Source organism: Mchenga conophoros, unplaced genomic scaffold (assembly GCF_057382185.1).
Source record: "Mchenga conophoros isolate Kocher_MC1m ecotype Shallow Benthic unplaced genomic scaffold, M_conophoros_male_GT1.1 unmapped_scaffold_5, whole genome shotgun sequence".
Lineage (NCBI taxonomy): Eukaryota > Metazoa > Chordata > Actinopteri > Cichliformes > Cichlidae > Mchenga > Mchenga conophoros.
Window position 1 is genome coordinate 634367 of NW_028182332.1, and position 24598 is coordinate 658964.

General features: G+C 42.3%; 1 protein-coding gene across 1 annotated transcript; it reads left to right on the forward strand.

Annotated features, from left to right (window-relative positions):
• Positions 1-667: 667 nt before the first annotated feature.
• On the forward strand, positions 668-24578 carry LOC146546202 (NACHT, LRR and PYD domains-containing protein 12-like). The gene is made up of 7 exons (XM_085266643.1): positions 668-675; positions 813-889; positions 1006-2833; positions 4344-4520; positions 8867-9043; positions 11201-11377; positions 24401-24578. Exons 1-7 carry the CDS (start codon positions 668-670, stop codon positions 24576-24578), a joined length of 2622 nt encoding a protein of 873 aa, XP_085122769.1.
• The last annotated feature ends 20 nt before the right edge of the window (positions 24579-24598 follow it).

Sequence of the window (24598 nt, forward strand, 5' to 3'; positions counted from 1 at the left end):
TTTATCTGCTCCTGCTGAGATGGGGCAGAAAACTCCAGTATATTCTGTTCTCTTCTAATCAGACAAATAAGGCAATGACTTTCTGCGAACAGTATTTCTTATAACTCAGCAGTATAATGCATCATAAAACAATATCATTCATCCACAATAAATCAGCAGTCTAATGTAATGCAAATCAGTTTAACTAATGCAATAGTTATCAGCTTCTTCTAATTCAGGAGAATAATGCAAACTAAAACTACATAATAATTCACAATCTTTAATTAGGGGTATAACATGGCATAAAATAATATTATAATCTAACACTGACTGGAGATATTAAACTGAGTCAATCTGGACAACAATATTTTATTGTTTACAGAGTCGAAAGCCTTCTTTCGATAATAATAAAATGATTAAAAAGCAGAGCTCAGAGTGGTAGAATGGTCAAACATGGATCCACGGGTGGTTCAACTGCATTTGGTGACGTGACTAAAGCAAATCTTTCAAATAATCCCACCATCAACGGCATGTTGTCTCCTTTACTACGGTTACTTTACTTGGTCACCGTGTGAATTTCTTTGAAATGAACCAAATTCTTTTATTTGTTGGTTGTTGCATATTTAACCTCTACAGTCAGGAAAGGAGGAGATGAGGCCTCAACAATGTTGGGTTGTAGCTGCGGTTCATGTTAGAGTGAGTGTCCATGGAATAAATGTAAGTCAGTGAACTGGAAACATGACTGTGTTAAAACTTTTGTTTCCTTTTTATAATGAGTCCAATCAAAGGTGTACAGAAGTATCTCCACTTTGACTTTTCTGTGTCACCATCAGAGCTTCTGCACAGTGTGGAGAAAGATCCAGAAGCAGAGCTGGACTGCAGACAGCCAGTCAGAGCAGCTGTGTACAAAGTAAGACTGAACATCTGTCTGCTGATGGACTCATTTCTGAAAACTGGACTTCTTGTGTTGTTCAGACATTGAAGAGTTTTCTTTCTCTTTAGTATCATTGTTTTTCTTTCTTTCAGCAGATGTTGGTCTGCAGGAGGATTTAGATGAACATAAGATCAGTCTGAGGAGGAGATGTGAACGTGTGACTGAAGGAAGTGATGAAACAGGAAGTAGAACCCTCCTCAACACCATCTACACTGAGCTCTACATCACAGAGGGACAGAGTGAAGAGGTTCATACCCAACATGAGGTGAGGCAGCTGGAGACAGCTTCCAAGATGGACGCCCTCCATGACGCTCCAATCAGGTGCCAGGACATCTTTAAAGCCTTACCTGACCAACAGAGACCCATCAGAGTGGTTCTGACCAACGGCGTGGCTGGTGTTGGAAAAACCTTCTCAGTGCAGAAGTTCACTCTGGACTGGGCAGAGGGCTTGGAGAACCAACATGTCAGTGTGGTGGTTCTGCTTTCATTCAGGGAGCTGAACCTGATCAGAGATGAGCAGTACAGTCTTCTGGAGCTGCTCCATGTTTTCCATCCAACATTACAGAAGGTCACAGCAGAGAAGCTGGCTGTCTCTCAGCTTTTGTTCATCTTTGACGGCCTGGATGAAAGCAGACTTTCATTGGATTTCACCAACAGGAAGCTGCTGTCTGATGTCACACAGAAGTCATCAGTCAGCCAGCTGCTGACAAACCTCATCCAGGCGAATCTGCTTCCCTCGGCTCTCGTCTGGATAACTTCCCGACCTGCAGCAGCCAATCAGATCCCTCCTACATGTGTTGACAGGCTAACAGAAGTACGAGGCTTCACTGATGCCCAGAAGGAGGAGTACTTCAGGAGGAGATTCAGTGATGAAGAGCTGTCCAGCAGAATCATCTCCCACATGAAGACATGCAGGAGCCTCCACATCATGTGTAGTATCCCAGTCTTCTGCTGGATCACTGCTACAGTTCTGGAGCACATGTTGACTACAGAAAGGAGAGGAGAGCTGCCCAAGACCCTGACTGACATGTACTCACACTTCCTGCTGGTTCAGACAAAGAGGAAGAAGAACAAGTACCATGAGGGACATGAGACGAGTCCACAGGAGCTGACGAAGGCTGACAGGAAAGTTCTTCTGAAGCTGGGGAGGCTGGCGTTTGAACATCTGGAGAAAGGAAACATCATGTTCTACCAAGAAGACCTGGAGCAGTGTGGTCTGGATGTGATAGAGGCCTCGGTGTACTCAGGAGTTTGTACAGAGATCTTCAAAAGAGAGTGTGTGATCTTCCAGAAACCAGTCTACTGCTTTGTTCATCTGAGCATTCAGGAGTTCCTGGCTGCTGTCTACATGTTCCACTGTCACACCAACAGGAAGACAAAGGTGCTGAAGATGTTTCTAAAATCAAAATCTTTGACCAAGATGATTTCCAGTGTTTTTGATAACAAAGATCTCCAGTTACTTGATGTATTTCTGAGGAGAGTCATGGAGAAATACCTCCAGAGTAAAAATGGCCACCTGGACCTGTTTGTTCGCTTCCTTCATGGCCTCTGTCTGGAGTCCAACCAGACACTCTTAGTAGGTCTGATGGGTCAGACAGAGAACAGTCCAGGAACCATCCAGAGAGTCATCAACAACCTGAAGTGGATGAACAGTTATGGAATCTCTCCTGACAGCAGCATCAACATCTTCCACTGTCTGATGGAGATGAACGACCTCTCAGTACATCAGGAGATCCAAGAGTTCCTGAAGTCAGAGAACAGATCAGAGAAGGAACTCTCTGAGATCCAGTGCTCAGCTCTGGCCTTCATGCTGCAGATGTCAGACGAGGTTCTGGATGAGTTGGACCTGCAGAAGTACAACACATCAGAGCAGGGACGACAGAGACTGATTCCAGCTGTGAGGAACTGCAGAAAAGCTCGGTGAGTCCAGATGTGATCATTAACATCATTGATCAGTGTAGGTTAGTAGTTTAATTTAGAAAATAAAATCAGATTGTAACCACAAAGTGTTTGTGTCCGTACGCTGCAACCTTCCACACCATTCCTTTATTGTACAGACTCAGCAGCAGCTCCATGGATCCCAAATCCAAGAGTGGAGAACAGATTTGAAGTGTGTCACATCCATGCAGTCACAGCTGTTTCCACCATGTTTCCACTGATATTAATCCTGTTCAGTGACACGTTTCATATCAGTGAATATGTTCTTTAGGACGTCCACTGACATGTTTAAGTGTCCTGCTGGAAATCACTCAAATCATCCATGAAATCCATGAAAAATCCTTTTAGTATTTTTAAGTTCACCCTCTGTCCTCTCTCTCTCTCCATCCTCCTCACTGCTTCTTTCACTGATAATCACACAAACATCGTATTCAGCTACAAAATAACACAATAATATCATCTGATCATCATTATTATAAGAGCAGGATCCATATTTGATATCAGAGTAACACACTGCTTGGTTATGTGCAGCCATCATCAGTGACTGTCGGTCAAACAGAAGCTCTCTGATTGGTTGCTGACCTTGGTCACCTGTCCACTCTCACCTTTTTGTGTTTGCTCTCTCTTTGCTGTCTCCATCCTCTCTCTCCTTTCTCTCCCTCTCTGTCTTTGTACGTCACTCAGGTCCAATGGAAACAGTGACATTTACAAACCAATCAAAGACAAACTGATCCATGTCAGGTTATAACAATATTCAAAGTGAATACAGGCTGCTGCTGGACACAGACAGGTAACATCATTTTGACTTGCTGTCACCTGGATCTGGACTCATAAACACTGAAGCCCTGAACAGGAATACAAATCATTTTCTGCCAACTAGCGACACACCAGCAGATAATGGCTCAGAAAGCTAAAATGAGCCAATCATTTCTGTGTTTAGTTCCCCTGAAATCAGATCTGATATCAGCAGCTCTGAGTTCATTCATCATTATTGTCCAGTGATGAGATTTCTGCTCCGTTTGGTAACAGTCAGCAGGTTTTTCCTGCGTGTGGATGTGAACAGTCGTACCTGACAGCAGGTAGCAAACAAAGATCATCTTTCCAGCTGGAACTCTTCACTGAGCTGAACTCATTCAAAATGTTCTGGAGTCAAAACAGGAAACAGTCCAAATGTGTGTCTTCACTCTGACGCTGGATCAGATCTCAGTGACAGACTGTGGACATTATGGAAGCCTAAATGTGACACCATCTTCCTCCTTCATCTGCAGATTAAAGCCAAACAAAGATTCTCATTAAAAGTCTGCAGGTCTGAGAGAGACTCAATCGTTGTGTCATGTCAAACACAGTAAGAGGAGCTGAAGCACAGATGTGAAGAGCAGATTCATCAGATTATGACCTCACTCTGTTTTGTCTTCATATACATTCAGTCTGTGTTTATAATGCAGATTTTCTGCTTTTATAATAACACATTTTATATTTTCTATCATCACAGACTGACTCAGTGTGGACTCTCAGAGTCTCACTGTGAAGTTGTGGCCTCAGCTCTGAAGTCCAACCCCTCCCATCTGACAGAGCTGGACATGAGTAAAAACTACAACCTGCAGGATTCAGGTGTGAAGCTTCTGTGTGCTGGACTGGAGAGTCCAAACTGTCGACTGGAGACTCTGAGGTGAGTTCACTGACTGCGGCTGTTGTAGTTTTTCTATATTTCAGGTCTTTGATGTTTGAAACTTTCTTTAGTTCCTAAATGTTCAGGATGTGTCTGAAGACAAATGTGAAGAAGTTTGAGTGCTTTAAGAAATGTTGTCTTTCCAAACGACTGAACAACAGTTTTTCCTTTTGGCTCCAAACAGAAGTGACAGACTTGAGCAGGGTTCATTTAAAGGCTGACAGAAGTGGAGTGGTGACGGGGAGATGTTTGACAGGACAGTGTTTCAGCCTCCACAGGGTCATGTTGTGCTCCATCAGTCAGTGAAGATGAAGTCAGTGCTGATGAGGCTGTAGAGTGTGTGAGGGATGTGAATGAGGATGATGAAGATCTGATGATAGCAGATAAAAACAGGCTGCAGAGACTTTGAGCCATACAGGGCACACAGTGTGTGTACAGAACAGCTGAAATCATTATGGAGGCCTCACTGGGATATGGGAGCATCACAGTACAGCTTCAGTGAAGCATTAAAGTCTCTGATATGAGATGAGAAATGAAGCAGCCAGAGCTTTTTCATGAGTGGAAATCCACTGTGACTGTGAGCTGCTGCTACAGCCTCCAGATTAGCCAGCAGCTCATCCTGCTGAACATTGTCTCACCAACTTTAATGGAAGTGTGATGTTTTCAGCTGGAGTGATGGTCAGGGTGGCCTCCCTCTCCTCTTCTTCTCCTCTTCCTCTTTCATTTGTAAAGCCACTTCTGCTGCTTTCATTCATTTGGAAGTCCTGTAGCTGAGTTTGGGAGAGACTAACAGCCTCGGCAGCAGAGGGGAGAAAGGCTGTAACACCACCACTTTACTCTGTTCTACCTGTCACATCATTTTATCAGGAAACAAATATGCTCATGTTTTTACTATGTTTGTCTTGAAGATGTAAGAAGATCACATGGTGCTTTTTATTATTGTGTTGGGTTGTTTCCTGTCTCTTGGATGGAGCCCAGCTGTGCGTGGCCCCTGGGCCTGTGGTCAGAGTGTGTGCTGGATAATCCGGCCCAGGATGAGGCCAAACTGACATGGGATGAAATGTCTGTCACATAATTGAGCTTAGTGTAGTTTCATTTCTTTACAATTTAAAAACAACCAAAACTTGTTTCTGTCTTTTCTATGTTATACTGTAGACTTTCTTTGATACTGTGTCCAAAAGGAGCAGCTTTTACTTTGAAGGGGAGGCATCTCTGTTTCCTCTTCAGGTTGGATGAAGGAAGCAAATTAGTGTGTGATGTTCTTTCAGTGTTGCACTTTGTAGACGCTCCCTGAGCACTGGTCTCACAGCCAGCTGCACATAGAGACCAGTGTTGTTAGTCCAGGGGCCCGTTCTTCGTACGTCGCTTACTACATCCAAGATCAAATGACACATCCAAGACCAAATCATCGCGCTAACCGTGAGCTCGCTAATCTGGTTCTCCGAACACACCTGCTGTTGACGATTAGTACAGCTGGATGAAGTAATGTGAGATCACTGAGTGTCGTAAAAGGGGCTACGCATCGATAGTAGAAACATTGATCGGCAACCCTCTGATTGGTTGGCGAAAATGTCGAAGGAGCGCGCTCGGTATTTTTCGGCAGCAGAGCAAGAACTCTTGAGTGAGGGATTTCAGGAGTTTCAGAGTTTAATCAGAACGCAAGGGAACACTGCAAAGGCTGCAAAAGCAAGGAGAGAGGGCTGGCAGAAAGTTGCTGACAAATTAAACTCGTAAGTAATCTAATAATAACAATAATAATGGAGTGGATTGATATAGCGCTTTTCAAGGCACCCAAAGCGCTTTACAATGCCACTATTCATTCACTCTCACATTCACACACTGGTGGAGGCAGCTACAGTTGTAGCCACAGCTGCCCTGGGGCAGACTGACAGAAGCCAGGCTGCCATATCGCACCATCGGCCCCTCTGGCCAACACCAGTAGGCGGTAGGGTAGATGTATTATGAAAGAAACTCCGTCATAAAAGGCGTGGGCTTAGCCTTGTCTTTACCCTATAAGATTCAAAATTGTTCATAAGTAACACTCAGCAATATATTCTCAAGTAACACTCAGCAATATACCGTCAGCGGGTTAATTACGACGTCGGGAGCAGTTAGGAGAACAAAATGATACAGAGACTGTTCAGGTTGCTTTCCCAAAATCAACTCAAAGTTTATTCTTTGTGCAGCAGTTTTTTATAGGCAGACAACAAGTTTCAGTTCAGACCCTGCCCACTGGGTGAGGTGGTGTCCTTCTGACAGTTGGAATCCTTTGTTCAGCAAGGGCAATAAAGATGTACTCACAAGACCTATAAATCTTATACAGAGGTCTCCTACATTCTGAGTTCTGACACAAAAACCAGATGGTCTTCACATAAACATCTTCTGCAAGGGAGTGATAGGTAAAAGAGTGATTTGTTGGTGTTTTCCCTCCAACCTTAGCATCTACTTTCACACCATAAATCTTGATTTGACAAGGCAAGAGAAAATAACGGTTAACATAAAGAGCCTTGTTAAGTCACAGAATCTTCAGTCTAATATCATCATACAACAGTTTAAAAAAAAGGTTCGTGTGTCAGCAGGTTCTCAGTTCAAACCGGTACAGACCAAATAAGGAAACGTCCTCCTGCCCTCTGAGCAAAGAAGTATCCTTTGTGTAGTTTATCAGTTCAGCTACAATTTATGATCATCCCAGCAAAAAATACACTCCTAGACATAGAATACAGAGTTCTTTCATTAGTGAATTCTGAAACGAACCACCTGGCCTTTAACAAGCTCTTTTCTAAGAGATAAAGAAGGGAGGATGGGAATAAGGAGGTGATCTCTGTGGTATTTTCGACCTTGAAGTACCAGCCTGTGATTCTTACACATTAATTCTTGGGACACAGAGAAAGAGAAAGACAACTAGTAAATGGGCCTTATTGAGTAACAGTTTTCCTGTATAATATCACTACAAAACAATATCCTGTAAATGCTAACCGTAGTGCTAAAATTCACAACATATTATATTACACTATATTATCCAATATTATATTACATTATATTATATTATGTTACATTATATCCTCTTTCACATTAGAGCCACAACAGGACCCACTAGAACATGGGAACAAGTAAAAGTGAAATATAAGAATATTCTACAGAATGGTAATATTTATCACTTATATTGCTTTTAGTCTCTTGGAAAGAGACCCTGAAATAATCTGTTTGTTTGTTCATAACAGCAACCAAGAAAAGGGCAGAGCAAAAAAAAAGACAGGTGGTGGTCCTGCACCCTCTCGTCAACAAGTTGGTTAAGTAAATAATACCCTCACGGGAATATCGATATCTGTCAATGAGCACACTGTCGCGCTGAGCTAAAGGATCCTGTCTATCCCGCAATATACGCTGGATTCTGAAAACTCTCCTTATCAATCTTGCACCTTCCGCAATGGGTGGCTTGTGTATACGGACAGGACATGGCTGCGACAGACTTCCCAAATCCACCTTCGCTTTTATAGCCGTGGTCTCTCATCTTGATTACACGAAGTAATTTACAATTACTACTCTGAAATATGAATTACATCTGGAATAATCACATACATGTAATAGGATGTTAATAGTACATTTCCTTTTTTTTAGGAAATGACCTGTATGTATCTGTGTGACTTCAATGAAAGGATCAAGTGCTGCATTATCTTTAGTTACATTGATAATATTTATTTATGGTGAAACAGTGGTGGAATATCGCTGTTGCTTTCATATAAATGAAGCGGACATACCTGCGTGGCCGCGATCTAATCCTGTTTACATAAAGTAAACCTGCTCCCGAGCAGGTTTACGCTTACGGCTCTGTTGCTATGACAGCAAGTCCCGGATGAGCTTCGGGGAACCGAACGATCCAAGATCACGCGAAATCGTCAACAATCTAATCCAGCTAACTTACTTAGCGAGGTACGAAGAACGGGCCCCTGGTCAGAAGATGACTTGTTGGAATGAAAATGAGCTTGTAGTTTGTCTGCTTTAATAATGTGACTGGAAAAAGGTGTTGGACTTCAAATATGTCCATTTCTTTCACACTTCACCTTTAAAAGTGAAGCCTTGTGGTTCCTGGAAGGAAAAACACGACTTTTTCAAGTCTTTGTCCTGTTTTTATGATAAATGTACGACTTTAATGTGAAACATTCAGAGTTTTTTCTCTTGTTGTGTTTGTTTGAAGCTGCTTCCTGTTGGCTTCAGCTGTTTGGGGTTTCCATTTTCTAAACTTCTACATTCTGAACCTTCTTCAGCTCTGAACAGATGATGAAACACTGAATGATTTCAAGCTCACACTTTGTCTAATAAACTTACATCTTTCATTCTTTATACAGATTGATGGGCTGTGGTTTGTCAGAGATCAGCTGTGATTATCTGGCAGCAGCGCTGAAGTCCAACCCCTCCCATCTGAGAGAGCTGGAGCTGAGTAACAACAATAAGCTGCAGGATTCAGGAGTGAAGCATCTGTGTGGTTTCCTGGAGAGTCCAGGATGTGGACTTGAAACTCTGAGGTCAGTCAGCATGTTTTAGTTGTGCTGAGATGAATATGATGTGAAAGTTGTGCTGACACTAAACTGCAGACATCAGGCTGATATTATACTGATCCACACTGAGGATCTTCATGGTAAAGTCTGTTTTCTTCTTCTCTGGTTTAGTCCATTGACTGCAGCAGAACAATGTTCACATTTCAAACAGTGAGACTCAACGTATGGCCCGCGGCCCACACGCGGCCTGCCCACCTTTCCTGATTCAGAGAGAGGGGACCCTGATTAACTGTGTAGTGTTCTTCCTCACAGTTCTAAGTATCAGACACAACAATGAATAATCCACAGTTGACTGTCTTTAGCAGGTCAAAGGTCACGGCACACAGCAGACAGTGGGAAATATTGTAATTCTGATCATTTATCAGCACATATCCATATGTATAAAAACAAAGCTGACACTGTGAGACTTGATCAGAGGTGTGATCATCACAGCAGAGGCCTTTGTGTCAAAGTCACTGAGGATCAAACAGAAACACATGAAGCAGATTTTCCTGTTCTGGCTTTTTATAGCAGATAACCTTCAAAATATTCTGCAGTCCATCAAAAACTGAAGCAAACCATGAATCAACATGTGAACATGAGCTGATGCTGCTGAAGTGAAGCAAAGTTACAGAGGTTTGATTACAGACACAGCTGAGAGTTTGTAATCTGTCATCATTTTAAAAGGTTTAAATTTCTTCAGTATTGAACAGCAGAAATGAGGCTTTGTTTTCGGAGGCCGACAGCAGTGAACACAACAGCAGACTGGTGCGTAATAAGCAGTGAATAATGCAGGAAACAGATTTTTGAAGGTAAACTGTTCTTGAAGTACACTGAGAGAGAGAGAGCTTTGCAGGAAGTAAAGGTCAAAGTCAGAGAGAATTCATGACGATGTTCATCAAACGTAAAGCGTAGTTTGGATCTTCTTCTGCTGCTGGTTCAGTCAGTTTTGGTTGGAGACAGATGAAACCTGCAGCTTCAGGATCTGTGAGCTGTCCACTTTCAGCCCCGACGGCGTGTCCGTGTACGTGCCATCGAGTGAACGATCCACGCTCTGTGTTTCCATCTTTGTGTGTTTAGCTGCTCTCATTTACTGTTTTATCTGTTTGCTTGTTGTTGAAATACTTTTGGGAGCTTTAACCTGAGATTCTGGCAAAATACATTTATATTAAAAATCGATTCAGGATTGAATGAATCAACATCGCTTTATTCAAATTAAAACCATTTAAATAGGAAAATCCATTTTTTTTACACCCGCCTCTAATGCTGGGTAATGTCAGCTGGTCCATGTGCAGCTGGCTGTGAGGCTCAGGGAGCGTCTACAAAGTGCAACACTGAAAGAACATCATCCTTAAATATTGAGTAATAACTGGACTCTCATACAGCGAGACTCAAATGCCTTTAAACATCAGCTTATCCTGCTGATCCAAGTCCAACACTGAGTTTGTAAAAACACGTTTGTCAATCATTTTGTTTGGTTTCTGAGGAAAATGATTCCATAACTTGCTGCTAATACACAACATTTCATCATATTTCCTCATAACCCTCTTTTGTCTGACCATTTGATCCCATTTGAATTTGCAATAAAGGATCCACAGAGTTTGGTGACAATAATGACAGTAGATGTTTGTGTGAAAGTGCTGGAAGCAAATGAGTGTGTGATGTTCTTTCAGTGTTGCACTTTGTAGACGGTCCCTGAGCACTGGTCTCACAGCCAGCTGCACATAGAGACCAGTGTTGTTAGTCCAGGTCAGAAGATGACTTGTTGGAATGAAAATGAGCTTGTAGTTTGTCTGCTTTTATAATGTGACTGGAAAAAGGTGTTGGACTTCAAATATGTCAATTTCTTTCACACTTCACCTCTAAAAGTGAAGCCTTGTGGTTCCTGGAAGGAAAAACACGACTTTTTCAAGTCTTTGTCCTGTTTTTATGATAAATGTACGACTTTAATGTGAAACATTCAGAGTTTTTTCTCTTGTCGTGTTTGTTTGAAGCTGCTTCCTGTTGGCTTCAGCTGTTTGGAGTTTCCATTTTCTAAACTTCTACATTCTGAACCTTCTTCAGCTCTGAACAGATGATGAAACACTGAATGATTTCAAGCTCACACTTTGTCTAATCAACTTACATCTTTCATTCTTTATACAGATTGAGGGGCTGTGGTTTGTCAGAGATCAGCTGTGATTATCTGGCAGCAGCACTGAAGTCCAACCCCTCCCATCTGAGACAGCTGGACCTGAGCTACAACAACAAGCTGCAGGATTCAGGAGTGAAGCATCTGTGTGGTTTCCTGGAGAGTCCAGGATGTGGACTTGAAACTCTGAGGTCAGTCAGCATGTTTTAGTTGTGCTGAGATGAATATGATGTGAAAGTTGTGCTGACACTAAACTGCAGACATCAGGCTGATATTATACTGATCCACACTGAGGATCTTCATGGTAAAGTCTGTTTTCTTCTTCTCTGGTTTAGTCCATTGACTGCAGCAGAACAATGTTCACATTTCAAACCTTCAAAGAAGAAGAAAAATCCTCCACTGGATAATTCACTGTGAAACTCTCCAACTCTTCATTCCACCTTAAAGTCTGTCTGACACTGAAATCCAAAGCAAAATGTGCGTTTGCTTTACAGACAGCAGTCCAACACAAACATACACACATCATTGTTACGAGTTCAAAATTGGGGATGGACACAAGAGGAAAAACCACAATAACAACACTGGTCCGACCGGGTTGAGTCAAACAATGATTTTAATGATCACACGCGTGGGAGATGGACACCGTATGCAGACAGCATCAGATCTCAAAATGGTGGAGCATTGATCAAACTCTTATAGCCTCTGGTGCCCCCACCTTATCATAAAAGCCTAAACATTCACATGCTTTCTCTCACACGGCGCCTAAGCTACGACCTTGGCTCCCTGTTTATCTGCTCCTGCTGAGATGGGGCAGAAAACTCCAGCATGTTCTCTTCTAATCAGACAAATAAGGCGATGACTTTCTGCAAACAGTATTTCTTATAACTCAGCAGTTTAATGCATCATACACAATATCACTCATTCACAATAAATCAGCAGTTTAATGTAATGCAAACCAGTTTAACAAATGCAATAGTTATCAGCTTCTTCTAATTCAGGAGAATAATGCAAACTAAAACTACATAATAATTCACAATCTTTACTTAGGGGCATAACATGACATAAAATAATATTATAATCTCACACTCCCCCTGATGAGCTCGTTAGAATAATGAGCTCACCTACACCCTGTAATCCAATGTGGCTGGGTTCATTTCTTCTCACTCCTGAGGCCCTCTGTCCCCCTGATGGGCAAACCATATGTGAGAGGACCTCTGTGTTTGCGCAAGTCAGGTGCAAGAAAAACTATTATGACAACAGTAGCAGGTACAGATGACACTCCCCAGTTCTCCCACAGCTTTATTTGGTGCTACCTTATACCCTTCAGACGTACTCAGACTAGAACCCCTGTCCAAGGAGCTTTTAGCCTTTATTTTATTGCTGCAGCCACCAGTGTCTTCCAGTTAGGTGATCCTCTGCTCTTCTTTCTTCAACCTAAGGGGTTAGACAACCCTTCAGTCGTGGCACAGTTCAGGGGATTATTCTGCCCCGATTTCAAACAACGATCTGTGTATCCTCGGGTCTGGTGTGTCCTGTGTATCCTCCAGAAAAGGGAACAGGAACATGTCACCCTCTTGCCCAAGAGCCTCTCGAACCTCGTTGGTCTGGTGTTCCCGGATTTCCGCCAACCCCTTCATGGTTATTGCTGTGTTTATGGGATCCATCCTTTGAGGTGACTAATCGGAGCCCAAACGCCATGACCCTTGGACCCAGTTGGTGTCTCAGCAGTCACTGTGTCTGTCTCCGCTGCGAAGGATCGCCGTATATCTGTGACCTCGTCTGGTGTCTGTTCCTTTCTCTGTAAGAGACAGAAAACCAAAACACCTCTCTGCCTAGCTCTAATAATCTAATGTTGTTATCTACTGACCTTCTAGTGATTCAGAATTGGTTTAAAACATTCAGAATGTCCCAGGGATTTATTCTAATCATATCCTATGTGTGTGTAAGCGTGTTTGCATTTAGCCCTCTGCACTCAAAGTCAATACCTGCAATATATCAGTCCGAACCATCACGCCGAACGAAGCTTATGACCTTCAAAAGACCAAGTGCCAACTCATCATAAGCACAATTGCAAGGTGTGTCTGAAAATTATTAATTTGTCTAATTAATTCAGTTCATTTCAATGATTAATGCTTAAACATGGAAATAATGATTTATGCTTCTCACTGATTCTCTACAAAAGTCCGGAAACTTCTCGGGCTGCTATTAGCTTAAGCTTTACCATTCCTAAGTTATTAAAAACATAAAATGAAGTCATAGAAATGTTCATCTAACCCCTGTTTGATGTTAAAACCCAACTTCCCCCCTTTTTTGACACATTCCAATGTGCCAAATCAACGGAGCTAGAACATTAAAAGAAAAGGTTAGGCAGCTACAAGGTTTCCCAGATTGTTAAGGTGATCTGCGTGTAATGTTCTGACTCAGGTATTTAATATTTTAATGAATGTCGTTTAATTAACTGCCACTACTTAAAACTTAACTCAAAGATATAATCGAATAAAAGATCACAAAAAATAGCATGATATCAGTGTTATGTAAGCGCGTGCGGCCTTCTTTGCTCTAAGTCACTCCAGTCCATAGATCAGCCAAACATCGCGCTGACTGTAGCTTTTAACCTTTATTAACCTGAGCACAACTCTATAATGAGCAACAAACTGCAACATGTATAAAAATGATCATGGTTACACCTGCAAAGAAAGATTATATGATTATCCTAACACCTGTAAATAGAAGATCAACCTGAGGTTATAACAATCACTGGAACACAAATGTTAGTATACTGTCAAAAGCTTCAATAAATGATTAATGCAATGCTTGTTATATGATTCTGATGCAATAATAATGCCGATGTGAAAATAACAGTAAAACACCCCCTTTTGTCCCGTTTAACTTGACACATAAACGTTTATAAATGGCTCTCTTAAATTTGACTTCCCCCTGTTTTTTCCCTCACTGACCACAGCAGGGGAAACTCTGCTATGAGTCAGCCATGAATGCAGCTCACCTAATTAATCACTGAGCCCCTTCATGACTGACATCTGACAGGGTGGCGCTGCATATTCTTCCTTTAATGTCTCTATTTTCAATCTGTTAATTAGAGTGCTTAAACATGAAGTCGACTACGTCCACAACAAGTCAATACGGCTGTAAATGTGGCCAATTTATCAATCTATTACCAATCAATAATGAAATATAGCTTTTATTTTATGCATGCTTTTAGTCAACCACTCACCCAGAGGATCTTCAATCCCAGGAAACTCCTCCTCATGTAATGAGTCTGTCCTCCGTCCATGCCCTCGTAACTGGTCCATCCAGAGCCATATCATCTTGAAATATACATACAACAAGCCAAACCACGCCTTGGTCACACCAACCCTTTTCCGCCCCGAAGATGTTCAACACCACCCCAGTCTGGACTGTCAAAAGTGACTTTAACGCTGACTGTTCTGACAATCCATTTTATAACATCTCCTGGTCAGATCTGCCAATCTCTGCACCAGGGTCATAAACGTTTCGCCATTTTCATTAGTTTTTATTTTTTATTTAGTTTCGACTCCAGATTTTTAATTTATGTATCAGTTTCTAATTTTTTTTTTTTTTTAACCAATTGTTTGCTAGTTTAGTCTAGTTTTTATTTTCTGAAAATCCTTAGTTTCAGTTTAGTTTTGAGTAGTGCCAGTTATAGTTTTAGTTTAGTTGTGTTTTAGTTGTGTTTTGCAAAAAATTAAGTGTAACCAAATCCCAGTTCCATCATATCAGTCATGCTCTTCTGCTTATCCTTGGGTATTGAGACTATTAACTCTTGCAGCACCGGGTGTTCCTAATTTTGGTTCAAGTTAATTGATAAACTTTTTGAAGGCCATTGACTCACACAATTATTTAGATGTCCCCGTCCTGTTGTCTCGGGATGCATCACACTGCCTTGTCCGGGGATGCGGGTTGAGTGGGGGAGCTCTTTGAGGAGGGGGAGTATGCTCCCCCTGATGAGCTCTTCAAGTGCACTTTAAGGTTTGTGGGATTTTCGTGTTATAAATGTCCCTCATACCCCCTGATGACCCAGTAATTCATTTTCGCGCACTGTAGTACACCTCTAGTTGTTGCTGGTAGCTCTCATAGTCTACTTGCCACTCATCTAAGTCCTGATGTTAAAATTTTATCACATGTGTGGGGGTGCGGCCTTGCCAATTGTTCTTCCTTTTCAAAATGGCTGGCATGCCCACAAGCACATTTTATGGAAGAAAGAAAGGTAAGCATGATATTTACATTTAAAATGTTTTTTAAACTCAGATTTTGATTAATTTTCAAAAATAAACATCTAGTAAATAATTTGAGGGGTTCTTAAGAATTAGGCTTATTTAGTTTCACAGAGAACATGACTAATTTATTAATGTGTACTCTAGTGCACGTCGGGACTTTGTACTTATATTTATTTCACTTTTTCCTAGTAGACAACTCTTTAACAAAGGCAGAGAGAATTCTTAACAGAATAATTGAGCGAGATTCAAACATAGATTCTTCAGAAGATGAGAGTCATGTTAGCCAGATAGGAGAGGGTGAAAACACAGGAGGAGCCACACAAAGATTATCGAGATGCAGTGGCAGATGTAATAGAGAAAAACACAGGGCCACCTGAAATCTGTCGTCCTATCTGGTCCAAAACCGATATGTAGGAGAATCTGGAATTTTTGATTTTGAGTTAAAAATAAAATATGGATAAAATGCAGAAATGTTTTCCAGTAAAGTAAAAAATAAGAGTCGCAATTATAGCTGAATCCATGACACCTAATTGTTTCTACAAGATCACGTCGTTGCTGAAAGTTATCAATGATCTCAATGTGCGAAAATAACTCACAGTATCTGGAGTTCAAGCTCCTCTTGACTGAGAAACCTGGGACAAACATGTGAACAAAACCTGAATAATACCAGTAATGAAGAGTTCTCTCCAAAAATCAAGAAAAGGAAGCCCCAACCAGATGAGAGTGTAACAAAATATGGTTCACTCCACTTGCCTGAAATGGTTAACAGTCCAAGGCATTTCAGTTGTAGAATGGGTGGGTGCAACAGTAAAACATATGTGAGATGTGGGAAGTCCCAAATGTTCCTTTGTGTCTCCAAATAAAAATCACAGTACTTCCTCAGATATCATAAATTAATTGACTTTTGTGAAATAGAGAGCTCAGTGCCATCACTTATTCCTGAACCAATGGCTTACAGCTAGTGAAGTGTCAGTGACTTCTAAGTTGATCCCTGATCTACATTTTTATGATATTGTTATATAAATGTTTTAATATCCTGCTTACAAAAATTTCATAATTCCACTACAAGACACTTGCTATGTCTAAAAAACAGTCATATTCAAAGTAATCCTAAATTGGACTCTGGCGCTTTCTCCCGACTTTTCCTGACATGCTTCTGCGCGTGGACGGAGCAGCAACACAGACGACTCAACTAACGTACTGCCTTGACTTGTCTATTGTAGGGCACGCACACATCAATGAAACTAAACACATTTTGCTATAAATCCAGTTAATTTTAGTTAGTTTTGTGAACACTCATTACAGTTTTAGTTAGTTTTCCTTTTTTTTTTGTTTTGATTTTATTTCCGTTAACGCAAATGTTTTTCCACTTCTAGTTTTCGTTATTTCATTTGTTTTCTTTAATAATAATAATCTTGCTCTGCACACTGGAATAAACATAATCAACATGATCAACATTTTACTGCGTGTTAATTCCCCCTCCTATCGATTCAAATGCTCCATCCTTATGTGGTTTGCGACATTATGTTTATCTAGACCTCCACTCTGTCTCTAAATGTTTGAAGAATTTTTTCAAGTTCGGGGTCAAAGTTTTAGAATTTGACCATAAGTGAAAGTTGTGGTGTTATCACCCCCTTTGGGGCTTACCTTTCCCAGTTTTGATGATATTCCTCGCTATTCTTTGCAAGTACCCCCTTTCGGTGGCGAGAAACTGTTGGTGTGATCAAGTGGGTGCTGTAAAAACAAATGCTCAGGACAGATCAGTCACCAGTCATGTACTCACAAACAAAACTAGCATATATTGACTTTCGTATTGATCCTCTGAGTGTAATGGTACATTTTAATTTGAATTTACTAAAGCTAATCACCATAATTTTCTCTATTTTGCTCTGGTTTTTTGTGCAGCACCACCTCTCAGCACATGCCCCTGTCAGTTCTATCTTACTTTTAAATTGCTGACTATTTCAAGAAAACACCCAAAAGGCGGGGACCAGTGTTTATCATTACATATCTCCATTTTGAGTGTGACAAGTCTATCATTCCCCTGTTATTCATAGATCTCAGTAGAGGGTTTTTATTTTTTTATTTTTTTCTATTACCGTTAATTGACTTTTTACAGTGGCCTGCTACGGTTAACAGTAACCTGTTCAGTCATGAGTGAAAACGAACCTTTTCTTCACTTTAGCATTTAACATTCCCAACAATATAATGTGATACATTAATCGAAACACAGCTACTAAACACAATTTTCTTAATGCAAACATCAGTAACTCAAAATTAGCAACCAAAGGGTTCAGTCTGCAGTTCACACTCCTGTGAAGCTGCAGCCTCCCCCTTTAGTCTCTGTCATCCTTCTGTTCTTACAAAAACAAAACAAAGCAAGACAAAACATCCACCCTTCTTTTACAGGCTGGGTGAATTGTTTGTAGACATTTACTAATCCTAAAGTCAGCACCATTTTTGTCTCAGTATCAAGTCAGTTAAAACTTTTAGTCGTCAGTCCATCACAGTCCAGTCACATGCATACATCCACACACATTCATACCAGGTATTGCTGATAATGGCGTCTCACGCGCAGCCTACTCGAGGCTCCCTCACCAGCAAGATGACGTCATCATTTTAAAGGAAAACAGTTCCTTGTTTTTTTGGACTGGATTGACTCGCTGCAATCCTTTTAGGCTCAGGACTTCTCATTCGATCAGTGTCCCATATAAGTGAATTTCTCCCAAGCCCATTATAATCATGGAGAAAAACACTTTGCGACTGTTTTCAGTAAGAATATTTTATAGCGCTTTAAAGTTCCATCTCTCAGGCCTGGATTAAAGAGCTGATTTGTTAAATCAGGAGCTCACAAAATACCAAAATATCACCACCGGTGGATCACACCTCTCAGATGTTCTTATTTCAGTGCACTGTAATAAAAGCAAAAACAAACGTAACTAATAAAATACTCATATAATAACCAATACTGGGGCCCATTGCAAACATGTCCAAGCATAAAACCATCCCTCTCCCTCTTAGAGAAGGAAAACAATCCAAACCTCACTGATAAAATCAACCTAGTGTCAAACAAAACCCAAAAATCAACCACAACTTCACCAAAAAGTTTTTCTCCCTCCCGGGACAATATTGTGCAGGCATACCGGTACCGTAACTCCTTTTTGCACTGACAAAAACATGTTGGATTGACTTGATTCAATAGTGGACACTGGTTGCACACAAATGCTTTGCTTTGGCAGAAACTTAAACAACTAAGTTAAATCAACACAACCTTTTCATATTCTCTCCGAAATAAAACTCACACCGTTAATTCATCATTTTCACTCTGTACCACTGCTCCTTATCAGGCTGTGTGAAGCACAGTAAACAGTTCAGTGGAGGCCTTAAGCCATAAACAGACATCACACACAGACATTGTTTTCATAACCAAACTGCTTTAGACCCTGTCCCCTAAATCTACACAAATGCCCTCTGGGTGGCACGAAATGCATTTAACCAATAAACAATCAATGGGTTTCTGTTGTTGTAACATATTCTCTATTTGCATGTTTGTGTGCAGCGTTTGTTAGTAAAGCATTCTTCATTGCATCAGCGTGTGTGTGTGTGTGTGTGTGTGTGTGAATCACTTCTCAGTGAATTGAATCAACATTTCGATTTCTGTGTGTGTGTGTCAGTTCTCACTCAATCAACGAGTGCATATGTTCATATGTGTGTTTCTTTTCATTCTGAGTCAGTGCATGTAGATATGTGTGTTTGTGTTCATCACTTTCCTGTTCTGGTGTTCTGGGTAAACCACGGCCTGAAGCGTGCCCTGGGTCCTGCCCTCCTCCATTTCAGTCTATTTGCATCCATTGGTGCTGCTGCTCAAAGTTCTGTCCATGCTGGTTCTGGCCCCAATTGAGGCAGTCCTTTTCTCCAGTGTCCTGCATCTTCTCTTTGTTCCGCTCCTCCTTAACTTGACCCTTTTGCTTCTGTAGCTCCTTCAGGGTTTTGATACGCAGCTCAATCGGCTGGATGTCCGTGCCAAGCTCCAGTCTACGCTGCTGCTCCAGCTCTTCCTCTGTCTCTCCCAGCCAAGTCAAGATTTTGTTCAGGTCAGAGTTCAGCTGCTGCCACTGCTGCTCGTTCTGCTTTGTTCTCATCTCCTTCCTGAGGTCCTGAGCCTGCAGTAGCTCCCAGCGCTCAATCACTCCTTAAGTCTGGGACTCTGAGCTACTGGGATCTGCCAGTCCAGACACCGTATCCTCTTCCTCCTTCAGCTCAGAGCCCATCCTCCTCACTGTGTCAATACTTCCACGACACTCACCCATCGCCCATTAGTCGCAGATATCCCATGTATGAGGAGTCCATTTCTGTGCTTGCAGAAGTGCGGCTGTTGTCCGTTTGTTGCAGGTGGAAACGGCTGACATCCAGAGGGTGTATATGAGAGTCTGCAGCAGCAACCTCCCCAGTGGAAGACCTCAGTGTTTGTTCTGTTAGTTTAAAAAAGGCCTCAGGGCTCTCTGGGATCACTACATCTGACAAGCCTGAGGCAGGGCGCTGAAGGAAGTCTCCCTCTTCACTCTGCTGCTCTCTGAGAGCCCTGCTTGCACTCTCAAGCCCACGGTTAGTCATGTCCAATTTGGCACACTTTGGAAATAATTCAACAGGTAGTGCCTTACCTTTTTATAAGCCGGCTTATGCCCACTCACGTCAGACCACTGGCTTCTGCCTGTCCGTTCGACAACCTCGGACCGTCCAAACCTCCAACTTCCACCCCAATACCACAGGACGAGCCCCCAAGCTGTTACGAGTTCAAAATTGGGGATGGACACAAGAGGAAAAACCACAATAACAACACTGGTCCGGCCGGGTTGAGTCAAACAATGATTTTAATGATCACACGCGTGGGAGATGGACACCGTACGCAGACAGCATCAGATCTCAAAATGGTGGAGCATTGATCAAACTTTTATAGCCTCTAGTGGCCCCCACCTTATCATAAAAGCCTAAACATTCACATGCTTTCTCTCACACGGCGCCTAAGCTATGACCTTGGCTCCCTGTTTATCTGCTCCTGCTGAGATGGGGCAGAAAACTCCAGCATGTTCTCTTCTAATCAGACAAATAAGGCAATGACTTTCTGCGAACAGTATTTCTTATAACTCAGCAGTATAATGCATCATACACAATATCACTCATTCACACTAAATCAACATTCTAATGTAATGCAAACCAGTTTAACAAATGCAATAGTTATCAGCTTCTTCTAATTCAGGAGAATAATGCAAACTAAAACTACATAATAATTCACAATCTTTACTTAGGGGCATAACATGAAATAAAATAATATTATAATCTCACATCATCCAAAACACAGTCCAACATCCAAATCTCCTCCACTGCCAGCATGAATGATGGGAAAGAGAAGGAGGAACACTCTGACATTCAGGGTTAGAATGAGTTTCATGAAGCAGACTGTGAAGATCAAAGCTGCATTAGAAAGCTTACATGAATGAATGAGTGGACAGAAGTGGACAGAGATCATCTGAAGCACTTCAAACTCTTTAAATCAGCACATTTATCTTTATTCTTTATCAACTCTGTTAGTTTCTCTCAGTTTTCTTTGGAATGAAGCTAACAGCAGGCTAATAAGATGCTGACCAATAGGTTTCTATTAAAGGTTGTAATTTGTATATGAAAAAGTGCTTTGGCTCAGCAGGGATCAGCTTACAGGTAGAATACAGCTGCTGGATGGGATTAGCATGTCATAGCTATCTACCAAACTGCTAACTGGGGAATTTCAGGCCATCTATGAATCATTTTTGCTAACTGTTTATTCAGTTTAGGCTCGCAGGGCTGGAGCCTGTGCCCTAGCTGTCATAGGGCAAGAGGCGTGGTCCACCTGCACAGGTGAACAGTCCATCACAGGGCCAACAGAGAGAGACAGAGAAGCACTCTCTCACATCCACACCTACAGCCAATTTAGGAGCGCCAATGAACCTAAGTAGCATTTCATTGGACTGTGGGAGAACATCCAACCTCCACAGAAAGAGGTGGAGTTGTTGGGGCCACAGGACCATCATCACTGAGTGCTAGGGATGGGTATCGTTTAGGTTTTATCCGATACAGGTACCAAACCGGTACTTTTGAAACGGTGCCGGTGCTTAAACCGTGCTCGAACCAGTGCTTAAAGAATGGAGAACACAAACTTTGTCCAAAAACCTCTCATGTTTAGCTGCTTTCCACTTTTTCTTTGGTCATTTTAGCCTTTTTGGCCAGGATGAAGGGAGTGTAGCTGCCCACTTGGAATTACCACTCGTGACGCAGAGAGCTTCGACTGATGCAACTTTATTCTCTCCTCTTTAAACCACCGACAATATGGCACCGTGAAAACTCTTTCTGCTTCCAAGGGTGCTAATCATGCTGAAGCAGCTAGCCAACCTCCTCCATGCACATCTCTTAGCCAGTTCTGAAGCAATGTGTTTGCGTCGCCTCACCGAGAACAGAACAGGAAGTCTGACACAATAAAAGAGGAAGTGCTAAGGTACTCTTCAAAATAAAAGCGCAAAGTAAAGTGGCTTTGCCGGCATTTACAGGGAGTATCTGCCATCAAAGAAGAAGACAGCCGCATGTAACTATGACGGTGTTTGTTAGTTCACCTTACATGCATTAATTTAGTAACGTGGTTAGCCTACTCAACGTAAATTACACACCAACAACATTAAGCTACTGACCCAGAGAAGAACGTCATCATTTCTGCTATACTGGCAGGGCTAGGGGCCAGGACTCTCCTCTTCTGGTTCTTGGGGGATGTTACTAACTCCGGGTCCGATAACAGGCACCACACCTGCAGTAGATGTGCTTGGTGTGAGGTCTTGCAGCAAGCTATCAAATACGGTGCATTTCTCGGCTTTTAAAAAAACGTTATGCGTCGCCAGGTGTTTCATCAGATTCGAGGTGTTACTGTCACGGGTTGCTCTGAGGATCCACTCGCAGGACTCCGGAGTTGTGTTTTAACAGAGACGGTTTATTTACAAGATCTTCACCAAGTGTATTTACAGGCAGCGCGAGGACACTGCTATATACAAGATGTGAGAGGCAGGGTTCCAGGGCTCCAGGGAAAACAAGGGAATCACACACGCGCTCACGCCAACCTCTCTCCGCTAGTGACCAGTCACCCCTTACACACCACACGGGGAAACACGGGGACGGGTCCGGGGAATCTAGAACAGAGAGACACACATTAACTTTCTGAGACGGAAGTGTGGGAAACTAGGGCTCGACGTGTACTGACTAGAGTCTTCACAACAATCCAGCGTTGAACAGCTGATCTCCTCCTTCTAATATACCAGCTGGTCTGATGAGGCCCAGGTGTGCATGATCCGGGAAGGCGTGGACCGAGGGCGTGAACCCGCCATGAGTTCCGCCCCGGCAAAACAGGGGAGAGGGAGAGAGAGAGGAAAAAAAGAAGAGAAGGGGGGCTAGGAGTGGAGAGATGCTGATCAGCGCCTTGCCGTTCCCGCAGGTCGTGACAGTTACCTCCTTTGCACAGTATCAGCTTAAAGCACTTGTTGCAGGCTGCTGAGTTTGCATCTTTTGTTGTGAAGTACAGCCATACTATAGACCGCTTCGCCTTGGGCCTTTTTAATCTGTAGCTCTGCTCCAAAAGAACGTACGTACCTGGGCCCGCCTACTATCCTTGGAAAGGTAAAATGATTGGCTAGAATCCAAAGTGTATGACATCTCTGGAAAAAAAAGCACAGAAATGTGTGCTGCTTTTCGGTGTGGGTATTGCCGTTTATGTCAGAACTGGTGCCATAATGAACCCGGATACCGGTACCCATCCCTACTGAGTGCCATAGGACAATTAACCTTTGTTTCCATATGCTGGGAACTTCTTGTTGTTCCAAGGAGGACTGGAAAATGTGTGAAAATCGCCCAGTCACTTCCTCACAGCACACTTCAATCATTTCCCTCCCACAGCATCAGGACCAGGGCTTTTTCTCTCTTTGGTCCCACTAAGAGATTTCCACACAAACACCTCATCAGTGGGACTCTCAGAGCTACCAGCCCTTTGCTACAATCACAAAGCTCTTCATTGAAATCAATGATATCAAAGCTGGAATCAAATGAGTCCAAGTCTTCTGCTGATTCAGCATCACATTCATCTTTGCTCCTTGTCCTGCATCCCCACCATGGACTTCAATGGACTTCATTCCTTTCCAAGCCAGCCTTGAGTGTCCTTTCTTCAGCTCATCCTCTGCTTTACTTTTTACACCTGATTTTAGCTGCTTTATCTCTCTTTCAACAAGTTTCTGTGCCTCAATCTTTTTCTTCTCTCCCTCATAACAAGACAGCTTCTTCTGCCTGAGAACATGTTGGAGTGATTTACTAATCCAGGGCTGCTTATTGGGGAAAATACTTCCTGTTTTCAAAGTAATCCCCATTTTTCCCAGAAATACATTTGTAAGTAGAAATCGATGATCTAAGTGAGAACATGAGCCTTTAAAAAGTCCCAGTGGGTTCAGTCAAAGCAGTCCCTCAGTCCCAGTATAGAGTCTTTGGTCCAGACTGGAACAACTGTGTGCCCAGTTTGAGCTCTCTTCAGTCCTGTGACATGACAGACCCAGAGGGGCCATCACATCACATTTAGGAGCTCCCCTAATGGAGCCACAACACATGTCCAATACTTAGTCTGTCTTGTTGGACCAACTGGAAGAAATGATTCAAGGACTTAGTCACAGAACAGAGATTCAAATCTCCAAAATCCAACTGGCTGCATCAGGACATATAGTCTGAAACTCTGCACAGTTTCCTGTTTGAAGCTGCTTCCTGTTGGCTTCAGCTGTTTGGAGTTTCCATTTTCTAAACTTCTGCATTCTGAATCTTCTTCAGCTCTGAACAGATGATGAAACACTGAATGATTTCAAGCTCACACTTTGTCTAATAAACTTACATCTTTCATTCTTTATACAGATTGAGTTTCTGTGGTTTGTCAAAGATAAGCTGTGATTATCTGGCAGCAGCACTGAAGTCCAACCCCTCCCATCTGGGAGAGCTGGAGCTGTGGGGAAACTACCTGCAGGATCTAGATGTGAAGCAGCTGTCTGATCTTCAGCAGAGTCCAGACTACAGACTGGAGTGGTTGGTGTAAGTAGAGTAATGGAGTAAGTG